The sequence below is a fragment of the Canis lupus genome, chromosome X, assembly GCF_048164855.1.
Source record: "Canis lupus baileyi chromosome X, mCanLup2.hap1, whole genome shotgun sequence".
Lineage (NCBI taxonomy): Eukaryota > Metazoa > Chordata > Mammalia > Carnivora > Canidae > Canis > Canis lupus.
Window position 1 is genome coordinate 107,346,532 of NC_132876.1, and position 23,142 is coordinate 107,369,673.

The 23,142-nt window shown below is 44.1% G+C and overlaps 1 protein-coding gene across 6 annotated transcripts in view; it reads right to left on the bottom strand.

Annotated features, from left to right (window-relative positions):
- SMS (spermine synthase) overlaps positions 1 to 23,142 on the bottom strand; it is a 54,426-nt gene that overhangs the window by 14,255 nt on the left and 17,029 nt on the right. For 5 of the 6 annotated variants that reach the window (XM_072816349.1, XM_072816345.1, XM_072816347.1 and 2 more), the window contains exons 2-7: positions 15,398 to 15,518; positions 11,723 to 11,813; positions 11,130 to 11,194; positions 6,759 to 6,934; positions 5,591 to 5,747; positions 4,144 to 4,231 (exon numbers count right to left, since the gene is read on the bottom strand). In XM_072816349.1, coding sequence (XP_072672450.1) covers positions 4,144 to 4,231; positions 5,591 to 5,747; positions 6,759 to 6,934; positions 11,130 to 11,194; positions 11,723 to 11,813; positions 15,398 to 15,465 — 645 coding nt within the window. In that variant the 5' untranslated portion in view covers positions 15,466 to 15,518. Of the gene's footprint in view, positions 1 to 4,143; positions 4,232 to 5,590; positions 5,748 to 6,758; positions 6,935 to 11,129; positions 11,195 to 11,722; positions 11,814 to 15,397; positions 15,519 to 16,129; positions 16,233 to 23,142 lie in introns of those variants that run through there. The other variant, XM_072816346.1, reaches the window with a different exon arrangement.

Sequence of the window (23,142 nt, forward strand, 5' to 3'; positions counted from 1 at the left end):
GGATTAGGAGTACACTTATCGTGATGAGCACTGAGCAATGCAGAGAATCGTTGAATCACTATATTATACATCTGAAACTAATATAATACTCGTTAACTACTCTAGAATTAAAATTACAAATTAAAAAAAAATTGATTATTCTGAATAGGCTCTCCAGCCCACTCTCTACCTCCAATTTCTATTCAAACTTTTTTGCATTTAACATAGCTTAAAAAATTTTTTTTGATTGCCCAATCACTTTACCAAATTCTCATTAACTCAACTAATTTTCTAGATGAGTTTCCTAGATTTTCAAAGCACTCATATCATCTGCAAATAATGATTCTTTCTATATTTATACTGTTTTCATTCTCCTACCTTACTGCATTAGCTAATACCTCAAAAACAATGTTGATGGACGCCTGGGTGGCTCAGCAGTTGAGGGTCTGCCTTCGGCTCAGGACGTGATCCCGGAGTTCTGGGATCAAGTCCCACATCGGGCTCCCTGCATGGAGCCTGCTTCTCCCTCTGCCTATGTCTCTGCCTCTCCCTCTCAGTGTCTCTCATGAATAAATAAATAAAATCTTAAAAAAACAATGTTGAATAAAGGTAACAATAAGCATCTTCACTTTACTTCCAGTTTTACTGGAAATGCCTTCTGTATCTCACCATTTTACATTAACATTAAATTTGATAGTTTGTTATGTTTGGGTAGTCTCCCTTCTATTGCAGTTTTATCTTTATTAAGATAAAAGACTTTATTAAGAATGACTGCTAAATATCCCCCAAATGCTTTGTCATCTGTTAATATTTTAAAATAATTCATTTAATAATGAATCATGTTGACAGGTTTCTTAAGATTCCCATTTTTATGTTTCTGAACTAAATCTTTCTTGGGCCTAATGGAGTTATTTTAAATGAACCGCTAGATTTAATTTACTCTTTTACTTGAAAATCTTATACACTCCTCAAAACCAATCTTTAGGTTTCCTTTTTGTACTACCTTAAGGATTTTAGCATGAAGGTTACTCCACCATTATAAAAGGAATGGGGAGCGTTTTGGAACATTTCCTATTTTCTAAAAATGATTAACAGGGGACGGCTGCGTGGTCAGCAGTTGAGCGTCTGCCTTCACGCCCAGGGTGTGATCCTGGAGTCCAAGGATCCAGCCCCACATTGGGCTTCCTGCATGGAGCCTGCTTCTCTCTCTGCCTACGTCTCTGCCTCTCTCTCTCTCTCTCTCTCTCTGTGTGTCCCTTATGAATAAAAAATAAATCTTTAAAAAAAAATTTTAATTAAAAAAATAAAAATAAAAGATGACTAATGGAGTAATTATGTGTTTTCCAAATAATAAACATTTGCAAAGGGGCACCTGGGTGGCTCAGCAGTTGAGCCTTTGGCTCAGGTGGGGTCCTGGGATCAAGTCCCACATCGGGCTCCCCACGTGGAGCCTGCTTCTCCCTCTGCCTATGTCTCTCTCATGAATAATTAAATTTAAAAAAATAAAAATAAACATTTACAAAGAGCTGGTGTATTTTTAATGGTAGTATTTTAATGGCTAAGGGGCTTGCCTATTATTATCCCCAGACTAGCAACCCCCAACCTCAGAAGAATTTTCCAGGCTTCCCTTAATGGTTGTTCTAATCCAGCAAGAAGACAGGAGGGGTAGGCAGGTGCATTCAGGCATCCAACTTCCTCAAAAGCAGAACCACTTCAAATAAAATACTACTTTTCCATTTCCTGGAATGTCCAATTGTCAAAGTCACCACCTGCCTTTGGTGCTCTGCTTTCAGACAGACTTGCAAGTCAAGAGTTGTCTTCTAAAGCCATTAGTAAATCATCCCACATACATTCAGCCTCTAATTATAACAACCTACAACTCCACCTTACTGCAGGTTTGGGTTTGTGGTTCTATTTATGCTTAAATTGTTTTTCTGAATTCATACAAGGGAGTTAACAGAAGGAGCCAGGGAGACAGGAATCTTACTGAATTACTCTTCTAAAGTTACCCTACAACCTTGAATAAATGTCTTTTAAACTCTGTTAAGTTTCATCTTCTTTAGCTATAACATAGAAACAATAGCCACTTGGTACAGGTTTGAGGATGACAGGTTAAAACACCTTAGGCAGAGAGTCTGGCTAACAATGCAAACATTATTTGACAACAATGGTAACTTTTAGCTCCATGTTAAACAAATCTGTCATGCTCTGATTAACTTAACCCTCTGTCCCTTCTTAAAACTCTCAAACAGTACATGTGAAATATATACACACATATATATATGTATGTGTGTATATATATGTATGTGTGTATATATATGTATGTGTGTATATATATATATCCTCCTTTCCCTTTTGCCCACAAAACAATCACACCTACATTGCAATATAGAAAGAATTCTCTCTGCTTAAAAAATTAACTTGTATGCACCACGAGATCAAATTTGGATGCAAATACATTAGGCAAGATGGGGTAGGGTTAAGCAATTTACAGATCAATAAATTAAGGCACTCGTCTAAACGGTTTATAAATCTGAAGACAGGGGATCCCTGGGTGGCTCAGCAGTTTGGCGCCTGCCTTCAGCCCAGGGCGTGATCCTGGAGTCCAGGGATCGAGTCCCCACATCAGGCTCCCTGCATGGAGCCTGCTTTTCCCTCTGCCTGTGTCCCTTCCCTGCCTCTCTCTCTCTCTCTCTCTCTCTCTCTCTGTGTGTGTGTCTCTCATGAATAAATGAATAAATTTTTTTTAAAAAAATTTAAAAAAATAAATCTGGAGACAGATACCTTTTTTTTGAGACATTTAAGATCCTGTTCAAATAAAATGTATGTTATATTGCTCTAATTAGTATAGATATGAGCACCGAACACATGCATGCTCAAAATACAATACAAAACGTATCCTACAAACTAGTAATTGATCAACTTGCAAGTACAGTACAATTTAGGAGAGAAACTAATTTGCTCAGCAAGAAGCAACTGTTCAGACATTCATAGAACTCACACAAAGAGTCTGAAGTGCAGCAGAATATGCCACCTCAAAATATGGCACTTTGGTATATTGATTATTTTGAGCTGTGGGCACTTGAAAAACAACAAATGCAAAAAGCAGATTTCTCTGGATTCTCCCTTTAATCTGCCTAAACATAGATCCTCCGAAATAAAACTGAATTGGGGGAGATCCCCTCTCTAGGGGATTCTACAAGGGAAGGTTGACCTTTATTTATCACGGGACAGGAGATGGATACCACCATCCAGACAAACTTAGTCACAAATATTGTACCTACCCCATCCAGTCTTGCAAGGGCCCATTATCTTTCCTACAAGTCACTCACTCCCCAAGGCACCTTGACCCCTTTCCCTATTTAGATGATATTTAAACCTAAATTCTAAAGCTACCTCTGAGTTACTCAGCTCTGGGTCTCTCCCAAGTATACGCGATGTATATACGTCAATCAACTTCTGCTTTTGTTACTCTTTTATTATAGGAGTCTCAGCAAAGAACTAGAAGAGCAGAAGGTAAGGGTGCTGATAATACGGAGTCCATCGCTGCCCCTCTTATCTTGGAACTACATGTTCCAACACCTTGGAGATTAATATCCGTACCTCAGAAATGCCTGCCAAGGAAGGCTGGGATGGGTTTTGGCTTCCCATGAATCTCTTAGAGGTAACAGCCTTTCCCCTTCCTGATGCACAGGTGGTGCCATAAAATCTAATTAAAGATTAGCTTGATTAAAGGTCAATTAGGTGCATGCCTACCCTCTGAGGTACATGGGAACTGTATGATCTCACTACCATGCCCTTTCTTTTTTTTGTATTTTTTTTTTATTGGTTCCATGCCCTTTCTTCCTGTCCTTTCGCTCCATAAAATCTGTGGGCTATAGTCTGGACTTTGCAGATAATAACTACACAGCTGCCATGGATCATTCTCTGCCCAATCCTGTCAGTCAGTGTCCCTGAATAAAACTCTGTGTAAACCTATAGAATGGCCTACTTTGATTTAGGGTCACAAAGTACCTTCTCAGTTTGGGGGGGGGTAAATTTCCTTCCCTGGAAGAGGATTTACCTTCTTAACCAATTATACTTAAAGCTGTTTAGGAAGGTATAATTCAAGTCAATAACATATTATTAGTTGACTTAAAAATGTTATCTAGAAAACATAATTACCTGATAGCAGTCTCCTTTAAGATTGTCTAAGACGTCGCCACATGTTTTCCGCATGTATTTCTTACATCCATCAATCACCATTTGGTCGATGTTCAAACAAGTCAAGGAGAAATTTATCCTGAATTTGGATCTACTAAAGAATTCTGAAATAATATTTTAAAGAAAAAGTAAGGGCACCGGGGTGGCTTAGTCGGTTAAGCGTCCAACTCTTGATTTCAACTCAGGTCATGATCTCAGTGTTGTGAGATCATCCCCTGTATTCGGCTCGGCATGCAGTCTGCCTGAGATTCTCTCTCTGCCTCTCCCTATGCCCCTCCCTGTGCGCACACTCTCAAATAAATAAATAAATAAATAAATAAATAAATAAATTTTTAAAAAGATTTTATTTATTCATGAAAGACACAGAGAGAGAGGCAGAGACACAGGCAGAGGGAGAAGCAGGCTCCATGCGGGGAGCCCGATGTGGGACTCGATCCTGGGACTCCAGGATCATGCCCCGGGTCAAAGGCAGGTGCTAAACCACTGAGCCACCCAGGAATCCCCAATAAATAAAATCTTAATAAAGTAAAATCAAATCTTAAAAAAAATAAAGGTAAGACAAACAAGGTTTACAACACTAATGTAGATATCAGATTTACTACAAAAAAAAAAGAAGAATGAGACCATGATTTCATTTTTATACCAAGGTCACTCAAAAAGAACTAAATTTTCTCTTCTCGTGAAGACCTTTCAGAAAGTGCTAAGCAGTAGACACAAAACCAAGGTTGCTTTCTCTTTTTCTCAACTACATCATCTCTGCTGCTTTGTTTGTAGCCACATAAAAAGCCTATTGGTTAGCCAAACTGTGGAAGGAGCCTCAGTGTCCATCGAAAGATGAATGGATAAAGAAGACGTGGTCTATGTATACAATGGAATATTAATTACTCAGCCATTAGAAACAACAAATACCCACCATTGGCTTCGAGGTGGATGGAACTGGAGGGTATTATGCTGAGTGAAAGAAGTCAATAGGAGAAGGACAAACATTATATGGTCTCATTCATTTGGGGAATATAAAAATTAGTGAAAGGGAATAAAGGGAAAGGAGAGAAAATGAGTGAAAATATCAGTGTGGGTGACAAAACACGAGAGACACCTAACTCTGGGAAATGAACAAGGGGTAGTGGAAGGGGAGGTGGGGGGGGGGTTGGGGGGGTTGGGGTGACTGGGTGACGGGCACTGAGGAAGGCACTTGGTGGGATGAGCACTGGGTGTTATGCTAAATGTTGGCAAATTGAACTCCATTAAAAATTTTTTTTAATTTTTAAAAAGGCTATTGGTACTAAATGGAAATGTTTGTTCAAGGCAGTATTTATAACGCATTTGCCTCATAACAGTAACTGGAGTCTTAAGACAAAGAAGGAGGAAGAAAACGTAAGAACCCAATTGAACTTGATCTCCAAAGGATATCTCTACCATAGTGACCATCTTTGGTTTCAGTTTGACTATTTCACATAATATGCCCCCATCTCCACCCCCGAGAATCAGTACATCTTTGCCACTGTAATCTTCTTTTCCACTGCCCATGATGGCCTGGGTATATGCCAAATCACTCTCCGCCAGATCTAGGGAGGAAAAACAGGTACAAAATGGTTATTCTACCCAAACCCACACTGTAACTGGACTCATCACACTAGAAAGTGCTGGAATCTAGTCTAAAAGGCAATTTTTTTTTTCATTTTCAATCTTCAAAAACTGTAACCATGTGCAGAAGAGGTACTTTTTTCTTTTTTGATTGTGGACTTTTCATCAACCCTACTCATCTGACACCCAATACAATATATTACATACAGATACCTTGGTCGGTAGGGGAAAAAAATTCAGTCTTGAGAATGTTCTGATATGCTAATTAAAAACAATTACTTCTTTTATTACATGAAATATGACATCTAAGAGTTGTTCCAAATAATAAGAGAGGAGAAAGTTAACCAGGGTTTAGGGGAAACAAAACTGGTCAGGAGTTGCTAATTGTTAGCACTCAATAGCGAGGACACATGGGTTCATCATACTATTTTGTCTACTTAGGTTTGAAATTTTCTGTAACAAAAAAGATTAAAAAAATAAGCAATCATATTTTCTTTATATACGTATAATCTAAATACTCAACACTAAGAATACTAAGAAAAAGGAATTATTAAGACAAAGTTTTCATGATATATAAAACATCTGCTATAAAACATCAAAGCCTGGGGCGTCTGGGTGGCTTAGTTGATTACATATTCGGCTAGCTCAGGTCATGATCTCAGGGTCGTAGGTCAGAGCCCCAGGTTCAGGTCCAGCTCTGCCCTGAGCAGTGTCTGCTTCCTCTGTCCCTCTGCCCTTCCCCTTGCTCATGCATTCTCTATCTTTCAAATAAATAAAATAAAATCTTTTAAAAGTCAAATAACAAAAGAAAACATGAAAGCCCAGATAATCCACAGGTTAATAGGACATAAATATTCCTTTCAAAAAAACAGCACTGCCAAGGACAAACTAGGACAAATCCATAATGGTGGTATTTGTCAGGAAAGCACCACAATCTAAATAAAAAACACTGTCACTTTGCCATGTGTTTGGGGTAGGGATGGAATACTTACTAACATCCCCACTAAGGATGAGAATATTTCCAAACTGCTTCGAGTGTAGAATTTTAATGTTCTGATAAGGTGAATCTTCATCATACACCACTTCATCTATGTCATACTCAACCAGGCGACCATCAGCAGTGGGCCAGTATCTGTCGATGGCCCCTCCTCGAACTATGGGTGGTAATCTGGAAAAAGGGAAAACAAGAATGAGCCTTACAGAGGAACACTGCTAATGGTAATGCTGCCTTGAAAGTGAACCTGGAGGCGGCTCAGTTGGTTAAACGTCTGCCTTTGGCTCAGGTCATGATCTCAGGTCCTGGGATCAAGCCCCGTGTTGGGCTCTCTGCTCCATGGGGAGGCCTGCTTCTTCCCCACCCCACTCCCACTGCTTGTGCTCTCTCTCAAATTAATAAAATCTTTTTTAAAAAAAAGTGAATCTGGAGGGGCGCCTGGCTGGGTTAGTCGTCAAGACCATTCATCCCTTGATCTCAGGGTTGGGAGTTCAAGCCCCGGGTTGGATGTACTACTTTAAGAAAAAAAAAAAAAAAAAGCAAACCAGGAAGGAGTGTACCAAAGCAGGTCACATGACCTCAGGCCAATTCCTGAATAGTATACAAATCTGAAGCTTGAGCTTTCAAGCTCTTTAAAATCTTTAAAAAAAAAAGATTTTATGTATTTCAGAGAGAGAGCGTGTGCGCGCACAAGCATGAGCAGGGGGAAGGGCAGAGGGAGAAGCAGACTCCCCACTGAGCAGGGAGCCCAACACGGAGCTCGACCCCAGGATCACGGGACCACGACCCAACCCAAGCTGAAGGCAGAAGCCAAACCAACCAAGCCACTCAAGGACCCCAGCAGGAATCTCTTAAGACTGCCTACACAGCCACACTGCCACTACCACATTCGTGCAAGCGCACATGGATGTAATACCATCATCTGGTACAGAATCCATATTCAAATACCCCCACAACTGTCCCAATCATGTCATTTATAGCTGTTCTGCTTTTGAATGAAGGATCATATGCTGTATTTTGTTTTCCTTTCTAACCCTCATTTCATCTAGTAGGTTTATCGCCCTATGTGTTTCAATACATCTCAGGAAGTCCAGACCAGGTATTCCGCAGAAAATCCCTAAGGTGGATTTGCCTGAAGATCTCTTCATTAAAGTCAGGTTGGCATATATTTACACAAGCATCACCATCAGGGCCAGAAGATGTGTGCATGTCCTATTATTAGAGATGCTAACTAAATGTGACCACTTGGTTAAAGTGGATGGCATCAGATCCCTCCATTTGCAAAGGTACATTTTCTCCCTTTGAAATTACTAAGCAGGCTGCCGAATGAAGGGTCTGATCTCCCAATAAACCTCCAGTAGTGGCTTTGGCATCTAGACGATTCTTGCCTGAATCAATTATTACTAGAAGGGGACTGCAAAGTGATGATTTTCCCACTCCCTTCTTTTGTAAATGCTCAGTATTTCAGACGTGAATGTATTAGAAACTACCAGCAGAGGACACTAAATGACAATGAAAACCAGACCCAGAAAAGGGGGTTGGCAAATCTAACAGGAACACAAAATGAGAACTCGCTGCATACAGAACACAACTGCATCCAAGTCACGTGTTCTCAAACACGGTGGTGTTCAACAGTAAAACAACTGTATGCTGAGATCTGCTACCTCGGACTTGCTGTAGTGAGGAGTCTGCCCTCCCACTCACCTGTTTCCGGGAATACAGTCTGAACCTGCCCTACTGAAGCTTCCTCTGAGCTAACACTATTAACTATAAAGAACACTAAGATCGGGGTGCCTGGGTGGCTCAGTCGGTTGAGTATCTGACTCTTGATTTCAGCTCAGGACATGATCTCAGGGTCATGGGATAGAGCCCCGACTCTCACTGGGTGTGGAGTCTGCTGGAGATTCTCTCTCCCTCTGCCACTGTCCCTCCCGATACTTGCACTTGCAAGCACACTCTCAATAAATAATCTATTAAGAAGAAAAAAGGACACTGAGATTTACAAAGCAAATTTCCATGAACTCTCATTCAATCCTAACAACTCCTGATTTAACCACTTTTCAAGTGAACAAATACAGCTGCTGGAATGTTCACAGACCAGAGGTTTGTTTTGTAAAACGTAGAGCTCCAAACAGGCAATACCAACCACCTCCTCCACCATCAGCAGCAAACAGAACTTGGGAGAGGCCTCTTCTGCCCCTGGCTGATGGTTGGCGGGTGGAGGGAGGTGGGAGAGTAAACCACTTGTGACATTAGATGAAGGTGACAAGTATCAAGTCATGGGTTTTGGGATGCCTGGGTGGCTCAGTGGTTTAGCGCCTGCCTTCGGCCCAGGGTGTGATCCTGGAGACCCGGGATCGAGTTTCCCATTGGGCTCCCTGCATGGAGCCTACTTCTCCCACTGCCTATGTCTCTGCCTCTCTCTCTGTGTATCTCATGAATAACTAAAATAAATATATCTTTAAAAAAAAAGTCATGGGTTTTCAGGGGAGGAAACCCATCCTCCAGTTGACACTCAGCCAGCTAGACACAATTACTAACTATGCACAAACTCAATGAAAATAAATATCCATTTTCAACTGTGTCACCAAGTGCTAAAGATCTCTTTCTTTGATTGCAACACAATGGTTTATAATTTTATTTCTTTTTTTTTAAGATTTCATTTTTAAGTAATCTCTACACCCAACATGGGGCTCAAATTCAGGACCCTGAGATCAAGAGTCGCATACCACAGTGACTGAGCCACCCAGGCAGCTCACAGCACAGTGGTTTTTATTTTTATTTTATTTTTTTTTTTTTGCACAGTGGTTTTTAAAGACTGGCCAAGAAACAAGGATCTCTAACGGGTTGAGGAAGCCATTGATCTTGATGAAGTACTCCTCCTCGCATGAAGTGCATCTCCTTGTCATGGGCTATAGGAGATACTCTGGAGCCCTGCACAACTCTGGCTTCAACGTTCACTGCTAAAAATCAAAAATGACTCAGAAAGTCAGAATACATCCTGGGTCTCACATACACTGCGTCAACTGTGACATCTCCCTCACCCCCAAACCTCAACAAAACTTAATGGATGTAAGCTTATTCTCCTGGTTTCTTTCTTTTGAAAAATAGAATACAAAAATAAACTTTCTAATACTGAAAATTCAGATTTAACTCACCAGCCACAGGGGAATACTAATTTCAGATAATGTTATAAGTTACTGTTAATGATAAAATTTCTAAACAGGTCATTCTTCAGACAGAAAAATGGCACCATCCTTGTCCTTTTGAGGCCAAACCAAAAAGCCTGCCATCGAGTATTCCCAATAACTTCTTGACTCCCTCTACCCTAATTTTATGAAAAGATGTAAGAACAGGGACATTGCAAAAGCAAGGTCTGTATTTTGAACTGAAAATCTGAAGCTTAACTGCACTCTCACTTATAAAACTCCTATTGCAAAAACAAAGACTTCGGGATCCCTGGGTGGCTCAGCGGTTTAGCGCCTGCCTTCCGCCCAGGGTGTGATCCTGGGGTCCTGGATCGAGTCCCACATCAGGCTCCCTACGTGGAGCCTGCTTCTCCCTCTGCCTATGTCTCTGCCTCTCTCACTCTCTGTGTCTCTCATGAATAAATAAATAAAATCTTAAAAAAAAAAAACAAAGGCTTCTCATGAATCCTGAAATCTATAAATGCTTTCCATCTATTTACTTACTCCTAGAAGTAGCCCCAATAAAAAGCAAGACCAAGAAAAATCAGAGGCATTTTATCTATCATCGAGTTAACACATTTCAGAACACAGCAGGAATTCAAGTTGGTGCATAGATGAAAAACTGCAAGCACGGAAAGATGACAAGTCCAGAAAAGTGTGTGGGTGTAGACATGTTTTTAAGGACAGGGAAGAGGGAAATTTTAGAGCTGAGGAAATGCATACTGAAGTTAGGTGGGGTAAACAAATCTAGGTGCTCCGACAGATTCCAACAAAGCAGGTAAGTTGTACACTGTTAGGTTCGTTTACCAGCAGTTTGCTGCTTTCTACCCTACCAGAGATTAACCAACCTTCTAGTTCTCTTACATCAGTCCTGGAGCTTTCCTATGGGCTGATGAAACTACGCATACTGAGCTATTAAGTCCTTCACATCCTAGGTCTTGCCAAAACAAATTCTATCTTCTAGAAAGTGTCAACGACGTAAATCTGTATTCTGGTTGCTTCCCTCAGTGATGGCTCATAGTGTGTGTTCATACATTTTGGTCTTGTTTGAGTGTGAGGCACCCATTAGCTCAGTCAGTCTACCATGTTGCTGGAAGCGGACGCTACTCCGGGAAAACGCCACCATTCCAATTATTTTACCAGTGAAATAAATATGAAAGGACATTGAGGAGTGGACTTACCGCTTCACCCGCCCAGTACTGTCCTGACTCAATTCTTTCATTCTTTCTTCTACTTTGTTCAAAAGCTACAATTAAAAGAAAAGAAGTCAAGGGCTTATAGAATAAGCGGAGTGGAACAGCTAAATTTCCAGAAGGCTCAAGCCACTGTAACAGAGCTGTGTGATACTCCCGTCCTCCTGCATTCCTACAGCAGCCTCCAAGCCTGGCTCAGTTCCACACCCACACCAACTAGCCCACATGGCGCTGACCTAGCCTTAGTGTAAGTCACCAGCAAGATAATGGGGACAGGAGAGAACCTAAGGATAATGCAGATATCACATCCTGCTTAAAGGTTTACATTCCATCCAATGGAAAGTAAAATTACTCAGTATTCAAGCAGTCGAGGGAATGATGGCAAGCCAGGTTCCTAACAATTGAGGAACCACTGTTTTTCTTCTAAAATCACTTATCTGTTGGGAGGAAAGTTTAAAGTTAGCTGGGAGATCAGCAATTAAGCAAAATCATTTTATCATTAAAAATATGAGACTTGATGATCCTCAAATACTTATAATTACAAGTAAATAAAAATTAGATAAATAAAAGTGAAAACCAACACTGTCAACTTCTTGGCCTTGCGAATCACCATCATAACTCTGAAGATCCAACAACACCAATCCATGTGGGTAAATTCTCAAATTGGCAAAGCTACAAAGGAAAGCATAATTTTAAGGTTAGGAACTGTATCATGGCGTTCAAAAGAAAAGACACCAATCCACCCAATTAAAAGGAAAGACCATTGTTCTTTTTGTCCCTAAGTTACAAAGTTAACCCTTTTGCTTTCTTAGGAGAACCTCTTAGGGGTGAGGGAGTCACCAATCATTTAGGGAAGATTTATACAGTCACCTTATGCTAATGTTTTCATACATAACAGGTTCTTGGGCCCAGAAAGTGATTTAGCAGCAAGTTCTGTGAACCTGATTTTTTCAAATGTATATATATATTTTCTATATATATATATATATATATAAATTTTTAAGTAAACTCCACTCCAAGTCACACCCCTGAAATCAAGAGTCACATACTCTACCGAATGAGCCAGCCAGGTGTCCCTATGAACCTCAGTTTTAAGAATATTCCCTGGCACGTGATCCGGCCAGGTTTAGTAACCACGGCCTTAAAGTGAAGAGAGGGTAAGAAGCACAAACTAGGTACTCCCAATTAACCTTCAGAGAGTTCAAACTAGAGCCGTGGTTTTCTGACTGCAAGCAGGTAGTGGTTAAACTGATTTAGCTTGGGGACTGCAAACCAGATCCAGCCTGCAAGACATTTTTTTGTAAAGCCTGCAGACTAAGAATGGTTTTTACATTTTTTTAAAGATTTTTTTTTATTTATTCATGAAAGACAGAGAGAGAGAGAAGCACAGAGGGAGAAGCAGGCTCCACGCAGGGAGCCTAATGTGGGACTTGATCCTGGGACTCCAGGATCACACCCTGAGCCGATGCTCAACCGCTGAGCCACCCAGGCGTCCTGGTTTTTACATTTTTAAAGAGTTGTTTAAAATACAGAGAATGTGACAGAGACTCTTCATGGCTCCTTACCGAACAAGCTTTCTGACCCTTAATTTAGTGGGTCAGCACATTTTTCTTAAAATATCAGAGTGTATCACATGCAATAAAAGTCAGTTATCTGGAGAAAGTATTGTTTCTATCATAAATGTGTATATGTACTGTAGAGACACAGACGAGTATGCACGGGCTTATAATATAAAATTACTTCTTGGGGAACACCTGAATGGCTCAGCGGTTGAGCATCTGCCTTTGGCTCAGGGTGTGATCCTCGGATCCAGGGATTGAGCTCCCCACCCATCAGGCTCCCCATAGGGAGCCTGCTTCTCCCTCTACCTATGTGTTTGCCTCTCATGAATAAATACCCTTAAAAAAACTATTTCTTGGTAGAAGTCATAGTTAAAGAAACATTTGAAAAATACTAAATGACAAGAATTCTATTCAGAGTACAGGCTGTGTGCTTGGATTAAAAAGTAAACACTAGTAGTTAATTTCACCTTCAGCCTTTAAGTGGGCCCCCCCCCCCAATCAAGTTCAGGCCCAGGAGACCACAAATCATTTACACCTGAATGTGCCTATCATCCCTTCCCCCTCCACCACCATCAGCACAAAGGACAGGAGCTGGGGAGAGGGAAGGGTAGAAAAACATTAACCTTAACCACTTGGATGGTTCTAGCGGTGTCCTCTGTCAGAGACCTCCAAGAACACAACCGATGCTGGAATTTAAGATCAAGTACCAACTTCAAGAGAGTAAAACCAGAAAAAAAAGAGACAGGAAAAGTTGCAGGGCGGGTGGGCTGGAGAAAAGGAAAAAAAGGTGGCTGAGGACCAGGGCCTCAGCATCACAAAGTGGCCATTAACCAGAAGAAGTCAGGCCAGAAGCAGGGTGCAGTTCCCCTGGTCCACCTGAGCTGGTGCCTGGTCGCCCAGGCAGGGGTAGATAAGTGAGGTTTCAGGACAGGTACCATGGGGATGGGTCCCAGTTGACCAAGTGAGAAAAGAGGGAGACCAAGGTTGAAAATAAGTTTTTAAGCGTGTCAATTTTCATTTTCTGCTTTCAGAAGCAACTTCTAAACAGCTCTTGTCATCCAAAATTCTGTTCCAGGAAGAATGCTAGGCCCCCCAAACAACTGGAAATGGTGTCAAGAAGTGAGGTAGAGAGGTGGGTGGGGCCGGGCTACAAAGGCAGTTTAGTTAGGAGATTCTAAGAGAATCAAGGCTTCAGAGAGCCTGCCGGGGTGACAAGGTGACATGGTTCGATTTGCTGTGGTTCCCAAAGGATGGACCACATCCAGGACAGCAAGAGATTGTGGCAGGCAAGGTGGAGAAAAGAGGCCAGGACAGAGAGGGGCTGAATGCAAGCCTGCAGAGCTGGAAGGATAAAGGACAGCTGCAAACCTCTACTTCCAGGAAAGGTGCTAGGGGCTGGAGCATGGAGGAGGGTAGGTTGGAGGGTTTGGTGGTGGTGTTGATTTGGAGTCACGCTTGAGGAGGGAATCATTTTAGATATATCTGAGGTATCTGCTTAATACATACGTGGAGATTTGCTACATAGTTGGAAATACAAATCTGGGTTGGGGAGAGAGGAGCCAGGAAGACTCCGGGAGGCATTAAGAAAGAGAAAACCAATTACCCCCCCACACACACATGGGGTGGGGCACGTTGACTTATAAAGAGAATAACAAAAGGGGGTGCTCAAAAGTAAAAGTTCCCCTCATCTTCCAGCATTGCCTTCTGGGCTTCAGTGAGATCCTGGGGGGTGGTTATTTTTCCTTTTAATAGAAAAACAAGGGAGAGAATGTGGGACACTAATGAAACCATGTGGAATTCTAGTACTTTGTACTCATTGGGGGAAATGGAATTAAAGCCATTGAAAATACCCAGGCGTTCACATGTGAAAATTAACAGTGCCAATTATGAAGCATCTTACTAGTTTTACATACTAAACCAGTCTAGACAGGATACAAACCTAGACTTAGGAAAGTGCAAAGAGCTCAACACTCCGGGGTCTTCGATTATTGGTCAGTTCTCAATTTAGATTTCCTTTCCTAGTCCCAGAACACACTGGCTCTCATCTACATATTGATTAGGTAAAGTCTAGATAGTCTAATAAAGGTCTTAAGGAAAAGAAAAAAACTTGAAACTGGGTATCTTGGATCCCCTCAGCTTCCTGTCAACCTCCCGGTAGACATTCTCATTCTGCACTTGACTACAGTCCGCATTAATTGCTAATAACTTATCATGGTGAGGTCCACTGACCAGCAGCATCAGCACGCCCTGGGAGCTTGCTGAAAATGCTATTTACAGTGCTGCCCCAGAGCTGCTGCATCAGAAACTCTTGGAGTGGGGCCCAGGAATCTGTTGTGACCACGTCTGAATTGTGGCTTGCCAGTTCACACTGCTTCTGCTGCCCAGGGGTTCTGGGACCTGGCCACACAGCAGAATCACCTCGGCAGGGGGGAAGGGGTGCTTTGGAAAAATATTGATGCCCAGTGGCCTCAACCTCTGGGAGAGTGACTGGGGTAATGGCCTCTTGTGAAAGCACTCTTGGGAGAGTTCTACTGTGCAGCTAGGGCTGTGAAACACTGAATTCTAGCCACCCACCCCCGCAACAAAATGTCACTGAGAAAATAAGAATATCTGGATACTAGCCCTCTACCCCCCTTTTCTGACTGGCCCCTATCCCCCAAGAGCTGACGTGCTCAAATCTGAAGGCCGCCTCACCTGCCATTTTTGTTTATGTAGGTCGCTAGATAACCATGGTCTTGCCAGGTGTGCACCGACTCCGTCATCCCTTGCTCCTGGAAAATGGACTGGAGGCCTTTTAGAATGGTCTCGCCATCAGCTGGAGAAGAGGAGACAGAAGGCAAGGTGGTCAGGATGAAACACATTCCAAAGGAAAGCCAATGAGGCACGGTTTGAGGACTGAACTTTTTAAGAAAACCTGAACAAAGAGTTGCCAATGTCACTCACACCCGTGACGAGAGGCTACACAGATTACCAGGTAACACAAGAAAGACACCAAAAAAAAAAAAAAAAAAAACAACCACAAAATAATTGTGTCATGGATGCAGACAGGTGTTCAGGCAACTAAACAATGTTTAGTCTAATCAGAAATCAAAGAGACGCAAATAAATGAGCTTCCATTTTAGAGTAAAGAAGTTAATGAGGATATACAGTACTAGAAGGGACATGTCCACCCGCTGTTGATGGGTATTCTAAAGGACTTCGAAACTTTTGGCTTTATGCTCCAGGTATCTCGCAGTAAGGCTGGGTTGTTATTATAATAGGAAAAAATAAAGGGGGCCATTCAATCATACATTTCTAAATGGTAGAGACTGTCCTTATGGGACAAGGAACTCCTTGTTCTCACTCCGCACTGTGACCCCCTCCTTGGCCAGTCGCCCATCTTCCCCTCTCCCTCCCACCCACCGCCAAAGTGGAGCTCAGTATCACCTGTAACAATGGGTAGGACTTCGGCCAAGGTTATAGAAAGTGCATTCATCTCTGCAGGGTCAACTAAAGCCAGAAACTTCAAGTACATCCAAGATTATGACAGAGGAGAGGCAAAACGCAGTTTGGTCCCCTGTAGTTCGATCTGCCTGCCCCTAACTGCCTGAGAAGTGTTAAGGCAAAGAACTGAGATGGGACAAAAGGAATTACTCTGTACCGTCCCATGAGCCCTCCACGGGCCGGTGCTTTTTCCACATGACGGGGAAAAAACAGTGTGGGCTGCAAAGCATCAAAACGAAGAGTATGTACAAAGAGTATGTCTGTGACCTGAACCCAGGCAAAAGGAAAAAAACATTCACAGCTGACCGCAGTGTGGTTTCTCAAGAAAATCACACTAGAATTTCTTCCATAAACTAAGTAGTGCCAATGCCTGGACTAGAGGTTAAGATTTTTTTTTTTTCACCTTACACAGAATCTATCTCCAGCAATGTCTGGAACAGTGTTCCGAAGACCTTCCAGAGCACAGGGAAGAATGAAGACCACAAACTGGGTTCGGAGGCTGACGTAGACAGCAGATATGTCTTATTCTGACAGGCAACATCTTAAAAATCTAAAGTTAGTTGCCACTTAGAGCCCAGACTTCACCTATCCCCACTGTACTGGGTGGAACGGTGGCCCCCAAAAAGATATATCCACATCCTAACCCCCAGAACCTGGAAGCGTGACCTGATTTGGAGAAAGGTTTTCGCAGATGTAATTATGGACCTAGAGATGAGATCATCCTGGATTATCCAGAGGGGCCTAAATCCAGCGACAAGTGCCCTTATGACAGACAGAAGAAGAGACACAGGGATAAAGAGGAGCAGGTGAAGACAAAAAATCAGAGACTGGACCGCTGAAGAGCCACAGGCCGAGAACACCAGAAGCCACCAGAAGCTGGAAGAGGCAAGCCAGATCTCCCCTAGAGCCCTTAGGAGGACCACGGCCTGGCCAACAGTGTTTTCGGACTTCTGGCTTCCAAAACTGGGAGAGAATATGTTTGTTGTTTTAAGCCACCCAATTTGTAGCACTTTGCTCTGGGCTCTGGTGACTCACACACCCTCCAAAATGTGTTATTTTCAACTTCACTAAACACCATAGCAAACAGCGTGGCCCAAGGGGCGGGAGGGCATCCTTTTTTAATCCTTCCAGTCCCTGAATGTGGATGGAGCTATTAGGACGGTGCAACCAAAAGGCACGGACACCACTTAAAACCAAACCAGATGGGTGTGCAGCCCCGAGCCCCCCAACAGGAGCAGGTGGAGACAAGAGGGTCACGACCTCGAGACCGGTAGGAGGCAGGAAACAAAGGGACCTCACACTTCTCACGGCCCCACCGGCTGGGGCTCGCCCCCACGGCGGGCATCTCCTGGAGAGGGCAGCCCCCGGGAGGCCCGCGGAGCCCGAGAGCACCCCGCGGGCGGAGCCGCTGCCAGGGCGAGGCCGCTCGCCAGGGACAGGGCGCTGCAGCAGAACGCACAGCCCCCGCCAGCGCAAGCACCGACTGACGCGACGGGTGACCGTGTCTCGTGTGCCTTCGGGAAACTCATTTGGCAGAAAATAGCCGGCTTCACTATTCTGAAATTGGTTTCAGAACTTAAAAAGGGGGGAGCCTGAATTATACCCTTTGAGTGATACTCGGTTGTAAGAGAGAAATCCACTCCCAAAAAAAAAAAAAAAATTTCCAATTTTAGGGACGCCTGGGTGGCTCCGCGGTCTAGCATGTGATCTCAGTCCCGGGATAGAGTCCCGGTCGGGCTCCCCGCGGGCAGCCTGCTTCTCCCTCTCTCTCTCTCTCTCTCATGAATGAAATAAATAAAATCTTCAAAAAAAAAAATTCCGATCTCAAACTTCACAAAAAGAACTGATCTTACTCAGTGTGCTTGTCAACTGAAGCCTGGCAGGGCCAAGCCACCGTGGTGAACACGGGGCGCCCGGCACGCCCGACGTGCACGTATCCCAGCAGTCCTTGCCCTGAACAGGAAAGCCACTGTGTCATTATTCAATCCCTCCTTGGCTAGAACAGATGTTTTCTGTTTTGGAAGTGTATAAAACAAATCATCACTCCTGGTAAACGGCCTCAAGACTGGGTTCTGTTGGCACAGTACACCAGGGAACACAAGTCCCCTCCGCTGGTGAGGGGGACAGCCCACACAGGGCCACCCTGCAGGTCACTGGCCAGGCTGCACAGCGTAGGAGCACCTGGGCCCCAGGGCTGAGCCGGGGCGAACTATCTCCTGGGCCAGGAAAAGGGGTGGCTTTGTCTCCTACAACCCCTGACCCGGCCAGGGACAGCCTGGCAACCGCCCCCTTTCTAACTGGCACCAGTAGCAGAAAAGCACCGATGGGGCTAATGGAGGCCCTCCAGTCAGCCTTCAGATGGAAGAAAAACACATTATGAAAGACCCGCTTGAGAGTTGTCACTTATTTCTATACTATGGGCTTGCTCCTCAGGTCAGAAGAAATCTGCCAGGTCTGAATGTTATTTCTGGCTGTCACCGCCACCTGGTCTTTTGTGGGCACTGGACATGCCCAGCCCTGCGGGGCTACAGGGACCGTCCCCCTTCTACACTCTCCTCCTGTCTTCTTGTCCCCCACATTGCTCCCGGGCCTGAGAGAAGACTCCAGCAAAGGGCTCCAGAGCTAATCAACTGCCCAATAACTCTTTTCCAGAACCAAGGTTTGAAAATGAAAACAAAGCCAAAGACATGAGCTCCGTTAGGTTCAACAATGTGGCTTGCTTGGTCATCTTGATCTCAGGGGCTCAATAAATGCTTTGTGGGTAAATGAAAATTTATTTCAGCTGGCTAAATTCATCATCCATATGGCTAGATCTTTGCAGAGTTTCCAGAATATCTAAACCAGTGGTTTTCAATCCTAGCAGCACATTATAATTACCTGGGGAGTTTTTAAAACCAGTATGTCACATCCTAGATCAATTAAATAAAAATCTGCGGGTAAGAACCAGGCATCAGTATTTTTCAGAGGTCCCTGGGAAATTCCAATGTACAGCCATGGTTGAGAACCACCGAGCTAAACCACTAGATACAAGAACAAGAAATCCCCACTATTTCCTAACTAATTACACTCGAGTCACCCAATGGTTATAGAAAATGTTAAAATGGGTCTGAAAAAAGCCCAAACTCCTTACTAACAACAAGTAGCCTAGGACGTGCCCCAGAAAATGCTTTGCAGTTATCCAATTTCAGTCTTCATGCCTGTCTAGTAGAAACATGTAACATGACCAAACAAAACGTACTTGACTGTATCAGGGTTCCTCAACTGCGATTGACAACATACGGTGTGAAAGAGTGTCTTGTCCCTCACAGGTCTTTGGCAATCCCAGTCATACACACAAGTAGGTAGTGCCCCCTTTTGTTAAAAAAAAAAAAAAAAGACACCCCCACCTCCCAGGGGCAGAAGTGGGGCGGGCAATACAATTCCTTGAGAACTACTAGATACTCCACAGGAGTGAAAATAAGCCTTAGGTCAGAGCATACCCAAATTTGGAAACACAAGACTGCAATGTCATAAATGGCTGCAAATCAGAAAATTTGAATTTTCTTTTATTGGTGTTCAATTTGCCAACATATAGAATAACACCCAGTGCCCATCCCATCAAGTGCCCCCCTCGATGCCCGTCACCCAGTCACCCCCACCCCCCGCCCACCTACCCTTCCACCACCCCTTGTACATTTCCCAGAGTTAGGAGTAAAAGACAATCACAGGGCTTTCAAGGGGGCAAGGTAATCCAAACTAGGCTAACAAAACTTCTTAGAAAACTCTTAAGGACTTCACTTACCTCGATTTTGACCTCAAACTTTCTAACTGACATGCAACTAGTATGTGACTAGTATCTGACTCAGCCTTGCAAAGCGCTCAGCAACACAGTGACCTGTCTCCAGGGCAAAATGTGTCCTTTGTCCGTTAAATGACTCAATGTCCCCGTTTCCAGACCATTGCCCACTTTGTGTTTATTCAACAATAACTTAAAAAGAATTAACTTGGAGGTCTGGTCCAAATTAAATGTACCACTCCCAAAATAAAGAGAGGGATGAAAAAAGTGGGGTGGGGGTGGCACAGGGAATGAAGGCCCAAATTTCATCTCCCTGCCTCATTTTCTCCCAGAGATCCATCTATAGGCCGCTCTTGGGAGGGCTCAGACTCTGACCATCAGCTCCATCCAGATGGCTGAATCCCAAATCCATATGGAAACTGTGTCCTGCCTAATTGCCTACCACACTGTCCCAGTCAAGTCTGAAATTGGACTTGGGCTTCTTTACTCCCTCCCCAGATGTTAATACCCCTGCCACTATTTAAAATTCCCATGATGCTCCCCTTGAAGCTTCTCCCACAAATCACCCACCACAGCCTTTCTACCTACCCAAACTCACTTGGCCAAGTACCCTTGCCACCCATATATGTCATTGCCTCAACCGTAAGATGGAGATAGCACTCTGCAGGGTTCCTGTAGGGAATGGGGCACCAGTGTTCCTTCCCTCCATCTCTCATGGTCTGGTACTGCCATTTAATCAGCACTCCAGGGCAGCCCTGCATGGAGCCTGCTTCTCCCTCTGTGTATCTTCCTCTCTCTCATGAATAAATAAAATCTTTAAAAATAATAATAATCAGCACTCCAGGCCCGCCTGGGTGGTTCAGTGGGTTAAGCATCTGCCTTTGGCTCAGGTCATGATCCTAGGGGTCCCTGGGATGGACTCCCACATCAGGCTCAGCTCAGCGGGACGTCTGCTTCTCCCTCTCCCTCTGCCCTTGCTCATGCTCTCTTCTCTTCTCTCTCTTCACACACATACAAATAAAATAGAAATAATAACCAGTGCTCTTTAAAGGGAGGCAGCCCCGAGTGCCTAAGCTCCATGGAGTAGCTGCACACACCCAGGCTTACTAGCCCAACCTGGGCAAAAGGGGGGGGGTGGTGGGAGGGAACAGGGGCTCCTGGGTGGCTCAGTGGTTGAGCGTCTGCCTTTGGCTCAGGTCGTGATCCCAGGCTCCTGGGTGGGTGATCCCAGGGTTCTGGATCATCCCGCACATCAGGCTCCCCACAGGGAGGGAGCCTGCTTCTCCCTCTACCTATGTCTCTGCCTGTGTCTCTCTTGAATAGATAAAAATCTAAAAATGGGGGGGGGGCACAATGTGCTTCAGTTATACATATTCCCACTTCTTTCTTCCATTTCAAGTAGTGGATAAAATGCAGTAACCTTCTTAACATGGTGATTTCCAGTAGCGGCTGCCCTGAGGGAATAAGCAATTCTCCCACATCCAGAAAAAAACAGAGGACCTCAACTTGCACATTTCACTCCTTTCCAACTTCACAAACTTGAGCAAAGGAAACTTGGGACAGAGTGTGCAGCAGTCACCCCTTGTGCAGGACCATCAGCCTGCCCCGCCACGGGGGCCACCGGGCCAGAGCTGCACTGGCCTCCCCACACCCAGAGGGCAGGAAAGTGCGATTCACTCACATTCTGGCAGCATCTGGGTCATGAAATTAGAAGACAAATTTCTATCCTTGCCAAGCATATCTTTAACTAGGACTGGAAATTCCACACCTCCCCTTCAAGCCCCTGGCCGGTTACCTTGCTTCCTAGTTCTCCCCACGATGGCCCAAGCTATTCCATCACCAAGAGGTCCATCATTCCTATCACTGCACCATGCCCAAGCGGTGAGTGAAGCCCAATGCTGGCCTCCTTCCAGCTCGCCCCTCCTCCACAGACCCTGGTATCTTTTGAGTCCCGAGCCCCTCTCCCCCAAAGTCCGAGCCCCTCTCCCCCAAAGTCCAATTGTGCCCTGATTCCCACCCCCCACCTGCCCCTCCTTCCGCTTGATATCCAGGTCAGGGACCACCCCCTCACCCCCTCCTCCCTGAGAGCTGGGCTCCCCTGATGGAGAGTGGCAACAGATACACCAGCAGCTCACAGCAAGGGGACATCTGGACTCCAACACAGTTTGAAGCCATTCAAGTATCTGCTTGAGGAACCACCCAGATGTCCTAATCTTGACAGTGGTGGTGGTCACAGGACTGTATACATTGGTCGAAACTCAGAAGTGTACACAAAACTTCCTCGATGTAAATTATATCAAGTTTTAAAAAATCTGTTCCAGGGATCCCTGGGTGGCGCAGCGGTTTGGCGCCTGCCTTTGGCCCAGGGCGGGATCTTGGAGACCCAAGATCGAATCCCACATCGGGCTCCCGGTGCATGGAGCCTGCTTCTCCCTCTGCCTATGTCTCTGCCTCTCTCTCTCTCTGTGACTATCATAAATAAATAAAAATTAAAAAAAAAGAAAATTAAAAAAAATAAAAAAATAAAAAATCTGTTCCAGGGACGCCTGGGTGGCTCAGCGGTTGAGCGGCTGCCTTCAGCTCAGGGCGTGATCCCGGGGTCTAGGACTGAGTTCCACATTGGGCTCCTTGCAAGGAGCCTGCTTCTCCCTCTGCCTCGATCTCTGCCTCTCTTTCTCGGTGTCTCTCATGAATAAATAAATAAATATTTAAAAAATTAAAAAATCTGTTCCAGTTACCACCACCACCACTGGCATAACTGCTCTGAGAGTAACAAAATAGCACAGCATTCCTTATGGGCTCCCTCTCACCCGCATGGGTGCTCAGAAGTGCCTGAGGGTGTAAGAACATCATTTGAACTCACTTGGAATACGCTAGATGTAATCAAAAACATCAGTGTTGATAGGCAGCAAGTCTAGATTACTGCAATCAAGTGATATACAGAGAAAGCATATTTCACAAGCAAAAGGAGCTTAACACTTAAAATTGTTAAATTTTTTTCATCTTTAAATTTTAACAAAAGGTCTGTGCATCGGGAGACTTCTCAGACATTCAGAAGCCTAACATTCCCAGAGAGTAAAGTGAAGGTCAAGCAGGTGGTTCCTCGGGCTCTCTTACTCCGACAGCTTCATCTTCAATTTCCCACGTCCAGTTCTTTTTACAACAGCTGCAAGACAATTAA